Raw genomic sequence first — 19,075 nt, 5'->3', positions numbered from 1 at the left:
AGGGGAATTAGAAATGAAACTAAACCTATTTGCAGATGATGCAATTATATTGACCCAGTCCCTGATGGAGATGATTAAAGGCATAAGAAATACTTTGCAAGAGTTTAAACAGGAATCGGGATTGTTGGTCAATATGGAAAAATCAGAGATTATGTGTTTAAATACAGGTCCGAGACAGCAGATAGAAATTAAGAAAGAATCAGAGTTGAAGTTAGGATTAAAGAAAATTAAATATTTGGGAATTTAGTTATTGAGAAACCCAGTGAAAATCGAGGAGGTGAATTATAGACAAATATGGAGGAAAATGTTGAAACAGATGAGGAGCTGGAAAGAGAAAAAGCTAAAGAGAATGGCTAAAATAAGAGCATTAAAAATGATGATAGTTCCCAAAATGATGTACCTGTTTCAGGTATTGCCAGGGGGTTTATTAGCATCCAAGTTTAGAGAGTGGGATAAAAAACTTAATTATTGGGTTGAAGAAGATAAGAGACCGAGAATAAGGAAAAAGTGGTTAATAGCAAATGAAAAAGAAGGTGGGTGAGGAATTCCTTTTGGAGTTGTATAGAGAAGCATTTCAAATTGAAAGATTAATGGAGCTGCAATTATTCTAAAATAAATGGGTGAAATTGGAAAAACAGATAAATGGGATGAAGAATAGAGAATTATTTTTTATAAGGTGGAATAGGAGTGACTTAGATAAATTAATAGATCCCATGAAAGGGACTATGGAAATTTGGAAAAAATGGCAGGGGAAAATAGGATTATATAAATCAAAACTGTCATCGCAATATGTAATAAATAGAGATAATGAAACAAATCTAAATAGGATTATAGGAGAGTTGAAGGGAAGAGGGATAATTAAGATAGAACAGTTATATGAGAAGGATGGGAGGCCAAGTAGAAATCATATAGAATGGTGGTTGGGTAAGGGAAGATGGCTACAAACAAATGCAATATGTAAATATCTGAATGAAAGGAAGAATAAAGAAGCACTATTTAGGGAGGAGATAGAGGTAGAGAAAATAATAAGAGAAAAAAGTCAGGATACCAAGGCGCAAGCAAGTAATATATATAAGATGTTAGTGCAGTCAGATGGGGATGTGATCCAAGCATTGACTAAATGGTGGCAAAATGAGATACAAGTAGAGACACAAGAGATGAAAAATATAGTAGAGAATATAAGGAAAACTAAGAATACAAGAGTTAGGGAAATGAGAAGGAAAATATTACATAAGTGGTATTACACACCCGTTCAACTTGCATACTTTCAGCAGAATGTTAAGGGTATTTGTTGGCATGGGTGCCAAGATAAAGGAGTGTTTACGCATATGTTTTGGGAATGCTCAGTAGTGCAGAATTTTTGGCAAAAAGTGCAAGAGGATATTAATAGGATGTTAAATATACGATGGATAATTACTAAGGAAATGGCAGTATTAGTCAAAAGTAATGAGATGGGAGAATTTAGAGAAATAAAACAAGCAGCGATAGAAACCGCTCAGGCGGTAATAGTCTTGGGTTGGAAGGATGCGACAAAATGGACAATGCAAAATTGGTACCGGTACATGGTGGACCACATTCAATTTGAGATTATGGATAAAAGGATGAATTTGGTTAATGAAACTGACTTGCGACAATTGATGGGACGATGAGACAAGGTAAGACGATATATGGCGAGTAGAATCTGAGACCAAGCTACAAGAAACAAATTGGAATCACTTTATAATATGTAAATAGATACTTTGGTCTTGGGTTAAAATGGTTTATACAAGAAACACCCCTGATTGGGTGATGGGGTATGAATGTCTGGTGGTGGGCACAATTCACAAAACACTTGTTTTATGTTGTGTAATATTGTAAAAAGTCAATAAATAATAATAATAATAATAATAATAATAATAATAATAATAATAAAAACAGTGACAAAGGCTTAGCAGGCGCTTCTCCAGTGGGTGGAATGGACTGATTCCAAAGACTGGTAGATAAAGGCACTGCATTTTGGAAGCGGATTCAGTACTGAAATGCAGAACTGAACTCTGGAAAGTTCCAGGTGGTGTTAGCCATAAACATCAACAAGACTCAAAAGCCAGTGTGTCTCGTTCTTTTAACAAGTGTTGGAAGGGACCTTGTAGGTCATCTAGTCCCATCCCACCCCGCCCAAGCAGGAGACCCTACACCATTTCTGACAGCTGTCAGCTCAGTCTCTTGAAAGCTTCCAGGGATGAAGCTCACACAATTTCTGAAGGCAACTTCCGTTCCATTGGTTGATTGTGCTCACCGTCAGAACACTTCTCCTTACTTCCAGGTTGAATCTCTCCTTCATCAGTTTCCTTCCATTATTCCTTGTCTGGCCTTCAAGTGCTTTGGAAAATAGCTTGGCCTTCTCTTCTTTGTGACAACCCCTTAAATATTGGAACACTGCTCTCATGTCTCCCCGATCCTTGTTTTCACTAGACTAGTCTTGTCCGGTTCCTGCAACCCTTCATCTTTGGTTTTAACCTCCAGTCCCCTAAGCAGCTTGGTTGCTCTTCTCTGCACTCTTTCTTGAGTTACATAGAATCCAAGCCAGAAAGTTAGATTAATATCTCTTTATTTATGCATAAGTAAAGTGAAATCACTTAGAAAGGCAGAGAATTACATTATATACAGTTCAAACACCTTTGAACTTTTTGGAATGTGTTTTCCCCCCCATTGGTTAGCATCATTTGGTTCATACGACAATAGCATTTAGGCTTATATGCCACCCCATAGCACTTTATAGCACTTGCTGGGAGGGTTACGATATCCACATTATTTTCATAGAACCCCCAATAATCTGAGCGTTCATTTTACTGACTTCGGAAGGATGGAAGGCTCAGTTAACCTTGAGCCCATCAGGATTGAACTGCAAGATTGCGGGCAGAGTTTGCCTGCAATACTGTATTTTAACTGCAGTACCATTGGAGTTCCTTTTTTTTTTTTTTAATTCATTTTCTTAAAATAAACAAACACACATACAAACATTAAACATAGAGTGGGGGTGCATTTCCCCCGCTTCTCTTGAAAGTATAAATTCAAATACAGAAAAAGAATACATAGTTAAATATATATTAAATATTAAAAAGTCTAGTAGATTTAGGTTAAAATTTTCCAAATTTTAAGTACTATGCGTATATAAACCAAAATTCTTAATATGTTGCTTATACAAAAACTAATATATCATAATCATCAAACGATACATTTAAACTAATTTTAACTATTATGCGTATATAAACCAAAATTCTTAATATGTTGCTTATACATAAACTAATATACCATAATCATCGAACGATTCATTTAAACTAATATTAACATTGTTGTTACCCAGGCAAAAACAAATACAAAAGATTGACTAAAAGTAAATTTGTGTATCTTATTTTTTCTTATCTATCCATTTATAAACATTGTTCCATGTTTCATAGAATTTAGTATCTTCTTGATCATTTAAACGTCTTGTCATCATATCCATTTCAGCGCAATCTAATATTTTAACTATAACTTCTTCTTCCTCGGGGATTTCTTCCCCCTTCCAATTTTGCGCATATATTATTCTAGCCGCAGTTAGTATGTGTATAATTAAATAAAGAATTTCTTTCTTATAAGGCTGATTGGTAATTCCTAATAAATAAAATTCCGGGGTGTTTTCTATATCCTGCTTTACTATGTCTTTTATTATTTTTCTATCATCTTCCAGTATATTTTAGCTTTACCACATGTCCACCATTGATGGTAGTAGGTTCCTATTTCTTTCTTGCATTTCCAACACAGTGGGGATGTTTTGGGAAACATTTTTGCTATCCTATTTGGTGGGAGATGCCACCTGTAAAACATTTTAATTTGATTTTCTTTTAATGAGACTGATTTAGTCATTTTCCAGTTGTTAGTCCAAACTTTCTCCCATGTATCTATATCTATTTCCTTGCCGATATTTCTGCACCATCTTATCATAGTGTCTTTTAAAGTCAACTCTATATTTTTGTGAGCAATGAGGAATTTATATATTTTACCTATCATTTTTGTTGGGTTGGTAGTGATTAGATTACTTAGCAAATTTTTACTTTTATTAAAAATATAAAGGGTTTTATCCTTCTGATATCTAGATCGAATCTGGGCATAATGCCACCAATCTATTGTTATCCCTTCTTCTTGTAATTTGATCCTAGATTTTAATTTCATCTGGTCGTTTAGTAATTCTTTGTATCTAAAAAATATTTTCTTGTCTTTTATAGACTTCGGATGTGTTATTGCTTCTAGGGGGGCAATCCATTCTGGAATATTTAGAAAGTGGTTTTTCCTTATATCTTTCCAGACCTCTAATAGATACTTCCTTAATGTGTGTCTTTTAAAGTATGAGTGGGTTTTTTCCCTGTCATACCATATAAATGCGTCCCATCCAAGCATGAGATCATGTCCTTCTAGGTTTAATATTCTTTTATTCTCTAGAGTTATCCAATCTCTAATCCATGTTAAGGCGGCAGCCTGATAGTATAATTTCCAATTTGGAAGGCCAAATCCTCCTCTTTCTTTAATATCTTCTAAACAATTTATTTTTATCCTTGCTTTTTTCCCTTGCCATATAAATTTTTTAACTATATTTGTCAAAGTTTTAAAAAAGATTCCCCCTGGATTTATTGGGATTACCTGGAAGAGAAATAATACCTTAGGTAAAATATTCATCTTAATTGTTGCAACTCTTCCTAGAAATGATATTTTCAGGTTATTCCACATTGCTAAATCTTTTTTAATTTCTGTTAGTAGTTTTGTATAATTATCATTTTTTAATGTTATTGTTTTCGCTGTTAGACATATTCCTAAGTATTTCACTTTTTTAACAATCTTTATTCCGGAAATGCTTTCTAATTTGGTTTCTTGTGTTTTGCTCATATTTTTCGTTAGAAAATGTGTTTTACTTTTGTTTATCTTTAAACCTGCTACCTTTCCATATTGTTCTATAGCTTGCAGTAATGTGGGGACTGTTGTTATCGGTTCTTCAATTATAAACGTTAAGTCATCTGCAAAGGCTTGAACTTTATAAGTTTCATCTCCTACAGTTAAACCTTTTATTTTAGGATCTGTTCTTATTTTAATTAATAGAGTTTCCAGAATCATAATGAATAACAATGGTGATATAGGGCAACCTTGACGAACTCCCCTATTTATCTCGAGTATTGGTAGTTGGTTATTGTTCAATATTATATTAGTTGTTTGTTTTGAATAGATAGTATCTATTAAATTAACAAATTTTGGGCCAAATCTCATTTTATTTAATTGCATTTTTATAAATATCCAATTGACGTTATCAAAGGCCTTTTGGGCATCTAAGAACATTAAGGATGCTGTCTTACCTGGATATTGTTCATAGTACTCTAGTGTATTTATAACTGTTCTGTTTTTAATTTGTCTCCCTGGTAGAAACCCATTTTGATCTTGGTGTATTATTCCATTTATGACTCTTTTAAGTCTGTCTGCATAAATAGCAATAAATATCTTGTAATCTACATTTAATAATGATATAGGCCAGTGATGGCGAACCTATGACACGCGTGTCAGCACTGACACGCGTAGCCATTTTTGGTGACATGCGGCGCCGATATTTGCGATAGCTGGGAGGGGCGAGAACACCGCCTCCCAGCTGGGCGCGCCTGCGCAGAGCACAGGCACACCCACAGCCGGCCGGGGAAGAATCGCCCCAGCCGGACGTCAGTTTCAGCTGGGGGGGGGGCGAGAACACCGTCTCCTAGCTGGGCGCGCCTGCACAGAGCGCAGGCTCGCCCACACGCTGCCTTTGGCAGCACAAGCATGCCTGTCCGGCCGGGGAAGAATCGCCCCAGCCGGACGTCAGTTTCAGCTGCGGGGGCACGAGAACACCGCCTCCTAGCTGGGCACAACATGTCTAGCCGCCGCCGTCGGTACCTTGATTCCGAAGCTCCGCCTCACAGCTGATCATCCTGCTGCCGCTGCTGAGAGAAAAAGAGAGGGAGAGAGGGGGGAGAGAAAGAGATAGCAAGAGAGGGAGAGAGAGGGGGGGTTAGCAAGAGAGGGACAGAGAGAGAGAGAGAGGGAGAGGGGGGAGAAAGAGAAAGAAAGAGATAGCAAGAGAGGGAGAGAGAAAGAGAGGGAGAGGGGGGGAGAGAAAGAGATAGCAAGAGAGGGAGAGAGGGGGTTAGCAAGAGAGGGACAGAGAGAAAGAGAGAGGGAGATAGCAACAAAGGGAGAGAGAGAAAGAGAGAGGGAGAGGGGGAAAAGAAAGAGAAAGAGATAGCAAGAGAGGGAGAGAGAGAAAGAGAGGGGGGATAGCAACAGAGGGAGAGAGAGAAAGAGAGAGGGAGAGAGGGGGGAAAGAAAGAGAGAAAGAGATAGCAAGAGAGGGAGAGAGAGAAAGGGAGAGGGAGAGGGGGGAGAAAGAGAAAGAAAGAGATAGCAAGAGAGGGAGAGAGAAAGAGAGGGAGAGGGGGGAGAGAAAGAGATAGCAAGAGAGGGAGAGAGGGGGTTAGCAAGAGAGGGACAGAGAGAAAGAGAGAGGGAGATAGCAACAAAGGGAGAGAGAGAAAGAGAGAGGGAGAGGGGGAAAAGAAAGAGAAAGAGATAGCAAGAGAGGGAGAGAGAGAAAGAGAGGGGGGATAGCAACAGAGGGAGAGAGAGAAAGAGAGAGGGAGAGAGGGGGGAAAGAAAGAGAGAAAGAGATAGCAAGAGAGGGAGAGAGAGAAAGGGAGAGGGAGAGGGGGGAGAAAGAGAAAGAAAGAGATAGCAAGAGAGGGAGAGAGAAAGAGAGGGAGAGGGGGGAGAGAAAGAGATAGCAAGAGAGGGAGAGAGGGGGTTAGCAAGAGAGGGACAGAGAGAAAGAGAGAGGGGGATAGCAACAGAGGGAGAGAGAGAAAGAGAGAGGGAGAGAGGGGGGAAAGAAAGAGAGAAAGAGGGAGAGAGAGAAAGGGAGAGGGGGGAGAGAAAGAGAGAAAGAGATAGCAAGAGAGGGAGGGAGAGAGGGAGAGAGGGGGAGAGAAAGAGATAGCAAGAGAGGGAGAGAGGGAGAGAGAAAGAGAGGGAGAGGGGGGAGAGAAAGAGAGGGAGAGAGGGGGTTAGCAAGAGAGGGACAGAGAGAAAGAGAGAGGGGGATAGCAACAGAGGGAGAGAGAAAGAGAGAGGGAGAGGGGGAAAGAAAGAGAGAAAGAGATAGCAAGAGAGGGAGAGAGAGAAAGAGAGAGGAGGGATAGCAACAGAGGGAGAGAGAGAGAGAGGGAGAGAGGGGGAAAGAAAGAGAGAAAGAGATAGCAAGAGAGGGAGGGAGAGAAAGGGAGAGGGGGGAGAGAAAGAGAGAAAGAGATAGCAAGAGAGGGAGGGAGAGAGGGAGAGAGGGGGAGAGAAAGAGATAGCAAGAGAGGGAGAGAGAAAGAGAGGGAGGGGGGGGAGAGAAAGATAGCAAGAGAGGGAGAAAGGGGGATAGCAAGAGAGGGACAGAGAGAAAGAGAGAGGGGGATAGCAACAGAGGGAGAGAGAGAAAGAGAGAAGGGAGAGGGGGGAAAGAAAGAGAGAAAGAGATAGCAAGAGAGGGAGAGAGAGAAAGAGAGGGGGGATAGCAACAGAGGGAGAGAGAGAGGGAGAGAGGGGGAAAGAAAGAGAGAAAGAGATAGCAAGAGAGGGAGAGAGAGAAAGGGAGAGGGGGGAGAGAAAGAGAGAGAAAGAGATAGCAAGAGAGGGAGAGAGAGAGGGAGAGAGGGGAGACAGAAAGAGAGAGAAAGAGATAGTAAGAGAAGGAGAGAGGGGGAGAGAAAGAGAGAAAAAAAAGAGAAAGAGAGATAGCAAGAGAGGGAGAGAGAGGGGGAGAGAGAAAGACAGCAAGAGAGAGAGAGAAAGCAAGAGAGAGAGAGAGAAAGAGGGGGGAAGGAGGGTGAGGGAAAGACATTGAGGGAGGGAAGGAGGGAGAGAGAAGGAGGGCAAAAAAGAGAGGAAAGAAGGGAGAAACAAAGAGAGATGGAGAGAGAGGGGGAAAGAAAGAGGAAGGAAGGGAGAGAGAGAAAGAGGGAGAGAGAAATAGAGATAAAGGGAGGAAGAGAGATATTTTTTGTCCAAACTTTTTTTTGCCCCCCCCACCGCTCAATGTTCCCCAGGATTTTGTAAATGTGAATAATGTGCCGCGGCTCAAAAAAGGTTGGGAAACACTGATTTAAACTATAAATATCACAAAATTATGTTTTTTTCTCAAGGTGACACACCACCCGAGTTATGCTTGGTTTTTTGGCGAATTTTGACACACCAAGCTCAAAAGGTTGCCCATCACTGATATAGGCCTATAATTTTTGATTTTTTCTGGCTCTGTACCCGGTTTGTGTATTAAAGTTGTTAATGATTCTGACCAAGATTTAGGAATTTTACCCTCGAGTCTGCATTGGTTGAAAATTTCTAACATATTATTTCTTATTGTTTCATTTTCTATTTTATACCATTCTGCCGGTATGGCGTCTGGGCCCGTGGCCTTATTATTTTTCTGTTTTTTGATTGTTATTAGGAGTTCTTCCATTGTTATTGGTCCGTCCATAGTGACCTGTTGGTCTTCTGTTATTTGTGGTAATTTTGAGGATTGTAAATAGTTAAAAACTTCATCTTCACTAATATTATCTTTTGCATATAGATCTTTATAAAAATTATACACAATGGCTGCCTTTCCTTCTGTATCATATTTTATTATACCATCTTTGTCTTCTAATTTTTTAATTAATTTTGATTGCCTCTGTTTTCTAAGTTTATATGCTAACCATCTGCCTGGTTTATTTGCATGTTCAAAATAGTGTTGCTTTGCTCTTTTAATTTTTTCAGTTATCTGGTTTTGTTCTATGATTCTAATTTTATGTTTAATTACATTTATTTCTGTTTTTAAATCTCTATTCTTAATATGCTGCTGCGATAAAAATTCTAGTTGTTTTAATTCATTTATTAATTGTACATATTTTAGTTTGTTTTCCTTATTATATTTTGCTGTGTAGGATATTGTTAATCCTCTTATATAGGCTTTAACTGTATCCCATAAATTTTGTGGAGTAGTGTCGGAGTTCTTATTAATTTCAAAAAATATTTTTAATTCTTTTTCAATCCAATCCTTATATTTCTTATCATTTAAAATATTTCTATTCATCCGCCAGTTGTTCTGTTTATTATTAATTCTCATAGAAACTACTATTGGGTTGTGATCGGCCCATGTATTGACATCTATCCCGACCTCTTTTATTTGTTCTGCAACCATTTTTGGTGCCCATACCATGTCTATTCTTGTCCAGATTTTGTGGGGGTTGGAGTAGAAGGTATATTGTCTCTTGTGGGGGTATCTTTCCCTCCAGATATCATTTAATAATAGTTCCGCTTTCATTTTTTGAAAAGTACTAGGTAGTAGGTTCCTTCTTGTTTTTTTACTTTTTTTCCTTTTATTGTTACCTCCCCCCCCCAGAATGGTCTAGTTGTCTATTCGCGATAGCATTAAAATCACCAATTATTAATACATTTTCAATAGCTAATTCTATTATTGTTTGATGTAGTTTTTTGTAAAATGTCATTTGATCTTCATTAGGGGCATAGATAGAAACAATAACTAGAGGTCTGGGTTCAATATCAACTTGTACAATCAATATTCTACCCTCATTATCCTTAAATATTTGTTTGGAATTTATAGAGTTCTCAACATACATCACTACTCCTCTTTTTTTTTGATCTGCTAATGCAGCATACATTTTTCCAATTTTGGGATTCAACAGTAATTTTTGGTTACTTTTTTTAATATGCACTTCTTGTAGTATTGCAATTTGAGCATTTTGATTTCTGATTTTGGAAAAGATTTGTTTCCTTTTCCTTGGTTCATTAAGTCCATTGACATTTAAAGAAAAGATTTTTAAGTCTTTACTTGTTGTCATTTAGTAGGTTTTTTGGTTTCTCGCTGAGGTTGAACTCTTCTGGCACCTTGGTCCTGCTCGATTATCTGCGCAGTGGCCCCCAAGACTTCTTCTTGTTGGATTGCTGGTTTGTCCCCTGATTGCTGTTGTACTGGTTGTTGTTGGACCACTTGTTGCTTAGCTGTCTGGTCCAGGTGGCTGATACCGCTATTTTCAAAAAAGTACATGGCTTGATCTACATTTTCCAATTTGTATCTTGTAGAACGCCAAGTCAGAGATAGACCTTGTGGGATGAGCCAACGGAAAGTTATATTTTCTTTAATCAAAATTCTGGTTAGGAAGTGATAATCTCTTCTGCTTTCTCTGACACTTCTTGGAACTTGTTTTAGTATTTTTATTTCCATTCCTTGATGTTGGAGTTTGGAATTTCTTGACCAGTGGAGTATGTCATCTCGCAAAGCTTTTCTTGTGAACTTGATGTGTATCTCTCTCGGAAGGTTGTGGCGACGGATGTAGCTATTCGAAGTTCTGAAAACTTCATCGATTTCTTTCAGTAGTGCTGTGGGATCCTCTTGGAGTATTCCTCCAATAGTTTCAGCCATAGTCATTTTTAAATCTTCATCTTTTTCCTCTTTTATATTCTGAAATCGTAGCCCATACGAAGCATGTTGCATCTCCAACTGAGTGATTGATTCATCATATCTTCTATATCGTGCATCAGCTCTACCTTCAAGGTAGTCCATTCTTTTTTCGGTTTTGTCAGACTTCTCTTCAACTTTTTTAACTCGGTCATCGCTTTCTTGTAGTGTTTGTTGCATCTCCTTTATCTGGTCTTTCATCTCTCCCATGTCAGCTTTCAATTCAGCCATCTCCGTTTTAAATTCTGCCAACTCTGATTTTATAGCTTCTCATTGTTGTGTTGCATCCTCTTTTATAGCCTCTCGTTGTTGGGTTGCATCTTCTTGAGATTTAAACATAAAGTCTTTCAATGTATTTAAAGTTTCTTGTATTGTTGCAAAGTTGGACTGCATTGTTTTGTCTTTGTCTTTGTCTTTGTCCTTGGTAGACATGGTTAACACCTGGTGCGACGGTGAAGGATGTGGTGATCCTTGTGGGGAGGGAATTGTTGCTGTAGTTTTAATGAAGGTTGAAGTGCTTGACATTATCAAGTTTGAATCCTCTATTTAAAATTTAAAATTACTTTCAATTTATATGTAGTAAAAGGAAAAGAATTCCTATAAATTCCAAACCTGTTCAATTTACCTTATTGACAATTTCCCTTCAAATATAGCAATATATCAATCCAATTACTAACAGAATTCAAAATATATTGTTATTTTTAAAACTTTAGATAGGCAATACCAAAAGACCCAGGTGTAAAACTTTAAAAATAAGAAAGAAGTAAGAACTAAAAAGAAGTGATCTAAAAAGAGGACAAAATAAATGAGAAAAAATAACTATTCATAGAAGGCAAAAGAGAACATAGAAAGAAAAAATTATGGGAGAGGAGAAGGAGGGGGGAGAGGGGAGAAGAGAAAAATAGGAAAAAGAATAGAGGAAATTATTCTAGGGGAGAGAAAAAGGAAGGAGGTGGTATTTTAATTCCACTGAAAAAGAGCAGGAAACCAAGGTTTATTAACAACGCATATGTTTCAAATCAATTTTCTTTTAAGAATAACACTGCACAAAAGAAGAAAAGAAAAAAAATCAAAAAGAGACCAGGGAAGAAAATAGTTATTCTAAAAGACAAAATATCAGTATTATATACTTATGTTCTTCTTATAGGTCGAATAGTTATGCTGGCAAATAGGGGTTGTAGATCCAAGTGTCAAAGGGTAGAATTGTATTTAGTTCCAATTTCAAATTCAGAGGCAAAGTCAAGTTAAAAGTTTTCGTTTGTTTAGAATAGAGTAAGTTTATTTTCCAGATCCAAGACAAGGATAGAGAGGCAAATCTTAAAATGGAGTCAGGTTAAGTTTCGTGCAGCAAGGCAGATGTTGGGAAATTCTCAGCAAATAATCCAGAAACGATCAGCAAGTAATCCAAATACAGAAGTAAATAATCCAAAGGAAAGGCTGGATAAACTCTTTGTGATTTAATGTTTCAGTTCCTTTTATTTTCCATTTATTTTCAAGTTATGCGTTATTTCGTTATTGTATAAAAAAACCCAACAAGGTGAGAAGAAAGGCAGCAAGACCGTGTTCCTCCGCTGTCAGAGTTAAAGCCCGGAACACTATGTTTTTAACGATCTAAAAAATACGAATTCCAATCATCGTTGCAGATTTCCTTTAGCAATTTAAATTTTCTATATAGTCATATCAAATTTAAATTATTTTATTAATCCATAGAGTAAAAAAAATATTTTTTAAGTTTCAAAGTTCAAGATGGAAAAAACGAAAGTGAAAAAATTAGATTCGGCTGTTATTTGCGGATGGATACAAATTGTCCAAAAGAAAAGCCTTCACCTTCGCCTTATTGAAGAAAAACTTTCACTAGAAACTTTTACTGTGATCAAGTCTTCTGTTTTTGAACATGAAACGAAAAAAGAGTTTTTTACCTTAGGTCTTTTTGTCTGTTGTATTCCTTTTCAGTCAGATAGGTTGCAATAATTTCACTTTCTACAGCTTTCTCTTGCTTCCTGCTGGGTATGGAGAGAATGCACTGGCCGAATCTTCCTACAAAAGGAAGATCGGTTCTCCCTTCTCCGAAGCTGCGGGGCGAACCGCTGCCTCCGGAGCTTCAGCGACAGCTCCTCGGACAGAGGGGAGCCCCCTGTTCTGGGATCGGGCCATCCGAGCCCGATCCGATCGCAATTGGCGACCTTCGGAGGGGTAGAAGGAATCTCGAGGCAGAGCGCTGCCGAAGAGATCCCGCTGCGGTCTCCTCCAGACCGGAAGTCGACCCATTGGAGTTCCTATCATGTGACAGGCATGCCTATCAGCTTTATATGTTCCATGTAACATTTTATAGCATCCCATAATGTTATTAGCATAATCTTGTTAATGCTCCTCATATTCAGTAGGTTGTGGGGTTTTTTATTACAATGAAGCATAATATGTTTGAGTGGTGGTGGTGGCCTAGAAGTGGCACTTTTGTCTCACAATCAGGAGGCTGTGAGTTTGATCCTAGGTGGAGGCAGTTATTTTTCTCTCTGGGTACAATGAAATTATATCTGCTGGTGTGGGGGGGCACTCTGTATTGGCGAGAGAAAGGGCACCCGGCCAGTAAATACTCAGCTCCATTCAGTTGCCCAGACTCCACCCTGCAAGGGATTATGGGGTCATTAAAAGAGGATGAATGAAGCACAATAAGTTTGCAGATGACTCAATATTTGCACAGTTTGTGTTTTTTAGCAGATTTGAACCAGTTCTTATCAGACGCTGCATTCGTGATGGAGAACTTGAAAAGTTAATCAAAGAAACTCCTACCCTGTTTTGCCAAAAATAAGACCTCCTCTGGTAATAAGCCCAATCGGGCTTTTGAGTGCATGGCAATAAGGCCAAGCGCTTATTTCGGGGTTCAAAAAAATATAAGACAGGGTCTTATTTTCAGGGAAACACGATATCTACCTACCTACCTACCTACCTACCTACCTATCTATCTATCTATCTATCTCTTCTATCATCTATCTATCTATCCATCTACCTACCTACCTACCTACCTACCTATCTATCTATCTATCTATCTATCTATCTATCTACCTGTTTCCCCAAAAATAAAACATCTTATTTTTGAGTCTTTGAGTTGTCGAAGAGGGGCGACATACAAATCTAATAAATTATTATTATTATTATTTATCCCCTGATAATAATTCCAATGGGGCTTTTAAGTGCATGGCTATAAGGCCAAGCGCTTATTTCAGGGTTCAAAAAAATATAAGACAGGGTTTTTTGGGGGGGAAAACATGGTAGCTATTGAAAACATTACTCAGAGAGGCCTCCCTCTCCTGTTTCCATTAATAGGGCAAAGAGGCATTCACAAAGAGACACCCAAGAGTAGGAAAACAAAGACTAGGAGTAGCAAAGCAGGACACACAGGGGATTTCAGTGGTCCTGAAGCCACAATGCAGCCAAAGGTTGGCTCTCTCCTTCCAGTTTGTTCACAGGGCGCTGGCGCATGAGTTGATCTCCCCTCAAGGTGGTCCCAGCTGTGATTATTACTTGGTGCTGGCCCAGACCTACATGCTCAAGAAGGAATATGACCAATCAGAAGAGAGCTTGGAAATGGCTTTGCAGATTGATTACCTGGTGCGTACCTGCTTATTTAGTACTTTCGCGTTCTCTTAATTATCCAAGTAGAGTAACTTGATTGATTGTATCAGCTGGATCTCCAGCATGGGGTTTCTCTTGTTATTGGCTGCCATAACAATGGGGTGGGGGCATGGCTTTGGGGTTTGGGACGTGTGCTGGTGTGCTGAAGGGCCATGTTCAGCTCAGTCCATAAGTTTACTTATAACCATATTGTCTGTTGGGTGACTATTGTCCTTCCACATTTGTGCGTAAGCTAGTCTCGCTGCAGTTATAATGTGGATGATAAGATAGCATCCTGAGCAGAATGTAGTCCACTCGTTGGGAAGATGCTTTAGAATAAAACTGATCAATCTGCCTTTTGAAATTGGAACATATCTAGAGAGACCCAAACTTGGCAATGAATTGTAAGATGATATAGCTGGAATGGACCTTGGAGATCTTCTAGTCCAACCCTATAGTGAAATATACCATCCTGGTCAAATCAATGCTTTTCCCCTTAAAACCTAGATAGGCAATGGAGATGGTGAGTGGAAAGTTCTAAAATAATTAAAGCATTTGGGGATGTTGACAAGCTTAAGAAATACTATTCTGGGTGCTGATGTTTATTGGTAGAGTCATGCTTAACTGCTCCCTTTTCTCTGCTACCTCTCTAGAATCCAGAGGTTTGGGCTCAAAAAGGTCATCTCTACTACTTGACCAGGAATTTCAGTGAAGCGAAGTCCTGCTACGAACGTACAATCAGCTTTGTCATGGACGCAAAGGATATGCATACTGTGTACCTGCGGTTGGGGTCCATCTATCTGGAAGGCAAGGAGGTGAGAAGGTAGAAATGGGAGCAACAAGAAGATCCTAGTGCAGTGATGTCAAGCCTTTTTTCCCTCAGGTGCCAAAAGAGCATGTGTGCACGCTATCTTGCATGTGCAAGTGCCCACACCCATATTTCAATGCCGGGGGGCGAAAACAGCTTCCCGCACCACCCAGAGACCCTCTGGAGGCAGGAAACAGCCTGTTTCCCAACTTCTGGTGGGCCCAGTAGGCTCGTGTTTCTCCCTCCCCTGGCTCCAAAGGCTTCCCTGGAGGGTAAAAACACCCTCTCACATCCCCCTGGAGGCTCTCTGGAAGCCAAAAATGCCCTCTCTGAGCCCCTGGGTGAGCCAAAAATCAGCTAGCCATGCACACCTGCATGTCAGAGCTGAGCTAGGGCCACAGCTTGCGTGCCAGCAAATAAGGCTCCGCGTGCCACCTGTGGCACCCCTGCCATAGGTTCGCCATCACTATCCTAGTGAATTCATTGACATGAGATGAGTGCACCATAGAACTTTGAGGGGCAGAAACATTGTCTCAGTTTCCCACAAGTCCAGATGGGCCCCATTCTGCTGTTATTGAGAAGAGCCTCCGGACTAGGTTCCAACAGTTGACAACATTTGTAGCTCAGGGTTGAGCTGTTAGGCTCCTTGGGAAGTTGTTTTCTTGCCGCAGACATTTCATGACCCAACTAGATAACAGCATCCGTGCTGAAAGGGAGTGAGATTTGTTGTCTGATTATATGTAGATGCCAATAGAAGAGACTATTTGTACCTTGGAGTTGAACGAGGGAGTCCTTGGTGCTCTCTGAACTTATTTTCTTATGGACATTTCATGACCCAACTAGGTAACACCATCAATGCTAGAAGAGAATGGGATTTGCTCTCTGTTTATAAACAGGTGGCTTTCTCTGTCAGTGCTGGCTGGAGTGTTCTTGGTGGTTGTCTGATTCGGCTTTTTATATTGAGTTGGTAGTTCCTTCTTCATCACACTTTCCATTTTTGATTAATTGGATTGTCCTCATTTGATAGAAACATAGAAACATAGAAGATTGACAGCAGAGAAAGACCTCATAGTCCATCTAGTTTGCCCTTATACTACTTATACTGACAACGAGTCAGTCGAGGTGACTGGAGCCCATACTTGTCCATCTGTCTGGGAAGAGTTTGATCTGGTGACACCTGACGAAGTGGACAAGGCCATTGGAGCTGTGAGTTCCGCCACCTGCTTACTGGATCCGTGTCCCTCCTGGCTGGTTTCAGCCAGCAGGGAGGTGACACAGAGCTGGGTCCAGGAGATTGTCAATGCTTCTTTGGGGAGGGGTCCTTTCCGTCTCCCTACAAGGAGGCACCCGTGCACCCTCTCCTCAAGAAGTCTTCCCTGGACCCAGCCATTCTCAACAACTATCGTCCAGTCTCCAACCTTCCCTTTATGGGGAGGGTTGTTGAGAAGCTGGTGGCGCTCTAGCTCCAGCGGTACTTGGAAGAAGCCGATTATCTAGGCCCTCAGCAGTCAGGATTCAGGCCCGGCTACAGCACAGAAACTGCTTTGGTCACATTGATGGATGATCTCTGGCAGGCCTGGGACAGGGGTTTATCCTCTGTCCTGATGCTTCTTGACCTCTCAGCGGCTTTCGATACCATCGACCATGGTATCCTTCTGCACCGGCTGGAGGGAATGGGAGTGGCACTGTCCTTCAGTGGTTCTCCGGTCAGTTGCAGTCGGTGTTAGTGGGTCTCTCCCTTGTGGGGTGCCTCAGGGGTCGATCCTCTCCCCACTGCTATTTAATATCTCTGTGAAACCGCTGGGTGAGATCATCCAAGGGCATGGGGTGAGGTATCATCAGTACGCTGATGATACCCAGCTGTACATCTCCACCCCATGTCCAGTCAGTGAAGCAGTGGAAGTGATGTGCTGGTGCCTGGAGGCTGTTAGGATCTGGATGGGTGTCAACAGACTCAGACTCAACTCTGGTAAGATGGAGTGGCTGTGAGTTTTGCCTTCCAAGGACAATTCCATCTGTCCGTCCATCACCTTAGGGGGGGGAATTATTGACCCCCTCAGAGACGGTCCGCAACTTGGGCATCCTCGTCGATCCACAGCTAACATTAGAGAACCATCTTTCAGCTGTGGCGAGGGGTTTTTTTGCCCAGGTTTGCCTGGTGCACCGGTGGCGGCCCTATCTGGACTGGGAGTCATTGCTCACAGTCACTCATGCCCTCATCACCTCGAGGTTCAACTATTGTAACGCTCTCTAAATGGGGCTACCTTTGAAGAGTGTTCGGAAAATTCAGATCGTGCAAAATGCAGCTGCGAGAGCAATCATGGGCTTCCCTAGGTATGCCCATGTTACACCAATACTACGCAATCTGCATTGGTGCTGATCAGTTTCCGGTCACAATTCAAAGTGTTGGTTATGACCTATAAAGTCCTTCATGGCATCGAGCGAGAATATCTCCGAGACCGCCTTCTGCCGCATGAATCCCAGCGACTGGTTAGGTCCCACAGAGTTGGCCTTCTCCGGGTCCCATCGACTAAACAATGTTGTCTGGCAGGACCCAGAGGAAGAGCCTTCTCAGTGGCAGCCCTGACCCTCTGGAACCACCTTCCCCTGGAGATTAGGATCGCCCCCATCCTCCTTGTCTTTCGCAAACTCCTAAAAACCCACCTCTGCCGTCTGGCATGGGGAAATTGAGACATCTCCCCCAGGCCTACATAGGCTTTTGTATGGTATGCTTGTGTTGTATGTTCTTTTAAATAATGGGTTTTTAATTTTTTTAATAAATCTTTTTATTAATTTTCATAAAAGGACGCACAAACTTACAAACATTAAACATACAGTTTGGGGAGGTATCCTCCCCACTTATCTCAAAAGTGTAAATGCAGATATAGAAAAAAGAATACAAAATTGAATACATAGTTGAATACTAATACAGAAAAAAATAGCTAATAACAGGAAAAAAAACTAGTAACAAGTAATTTAAGCTAAGATAAAATCAAACATTCTTCTCATCTTATTACTATTGTATATATAAACTAATTCTAGTACCATTAAAAAAAAAAAAGCAAATCTAAACCATTATATATATATTTACTTCTTACATATTTTGACTTTAATTTTTTTTAATTTTTTTCTTGTCTATCCATATATAGACTTTGTTCCATGTTTCATAAAATTTTGATTCTTCTTGGTCGTTTAATCACCTTGTCATCATATCCATTTCCACGCAGTCTAATATTTTTGTAATGACTTTGTTTTCTTTGGGGATATTTTCCCCTTTCCAATTTTGCACATATATAATTCTGGCCGCGGTTAAAATATGTACAATTAAATATAAAATTTCTTGCTTATAAACCTGGTTAGTAATTCCTAACAAACAAAACTCCGGGGTGATTTCTATATTTTGTATAACTATTTCTTTTATCATTCTCTCTATCATTTTCCAATACATTTTAGCTTTACCACATGTCCACCATTGGTGGTAGTAGGTCCCTATTTCTTTCTTGCACTTCCAACATAACAGGGAGGTCTTGGGAAACATTTTTGCTATTCTGTATGGTGGGAGGTGCCATCTATAAAACATTTTAATTTGGTTTTCTTTCATAGACAGATTTTGTCATTTTCCAATTATTTATCCAAACTTTCTCCCATGTGTCTATATCTATATCTTTCCCTATATTCTTACACCAAGCTATCATGTTATCTTTTAAAGTTAATTCAATGTTCTTATGGGCAATCAAATATTTATATATTTTCCCAATTGTTCTATTTTGGTTGATGGTAATTAAATTACTCAATAAATTTTTATTTTTATTAAAAATATAAAGCGTGATATCCTTCTGGTATCTAGATCTAATCTGTGCGTAATGCCACCAATCAATTATTGTTCCTTGTTCTTGTAATTTAATTCTAGATTTTAACTTCATTTGATCATCTAACAAATCTTTATATCTTATTATTTTTATATCCTTAATAGAATTTGGGGGTATAATTGCTTCTAGAGGGGCCACCCAATCAGGGATAGTTAAAAAATGGTTTTTCCTTATATGTTTCCATACCTCCAGTAGGTATTTTCTTAATGTATGTCTTTTGAAATATGAATGATTTTTATCTTTATCATACCAAACAAA

At 39.7% G+C, this 19,075-nt stretch overlaps 1 protein-coding gene across 10 annotated transcripts in view; it reads left to right on the top strand.

Annotated features, from left to right (window-relative positions):
- The window catches only part of CFAP70 (cilia and flagella associated protein 70), a 246,210-nt gene that overhangs the window by 187,683 nt on the left and 39,452 nt on the right, over positions 1-19,075 (top strand). For all 10 annotated transcript variants that reach the window (XM_070760789.1, XM_070760788.1, XM_070760785.1 and 7 more), the window contains 2 exons: positions 13,985-14,137; positions 14,794-14,955. In XM_070760789.1, the coding sequence (XP_070616890.1) occupies positions 13,985-14,137; positions 14,794-14,955 (315 nt within the window). The remainder of the gene's footprint in view (positions 1-13,984; positions 14,138-14,793; positions 14,956-19,075) is intronic.

The sequence above is a fragment of the Erythrolamprus reginae genome, chromosome 9, assembly GCF_031021105.1.
Source record: "Erythrolamprus reginae isolate rEryReg1 chromosome 9, rEryReg1.hap1, whole genome shotgun sequence".
NCBI lineage: Eukaryota > Metazoa > Chordata > Lepidosauria > Squamata > Dipsadidae > Erythrolamprus > Erythrolamprus reginae.
Note: the sequence above shows the minus strand (reverse complement) of the source record. Positions and strands in the feature narration are given on the sequence as shown.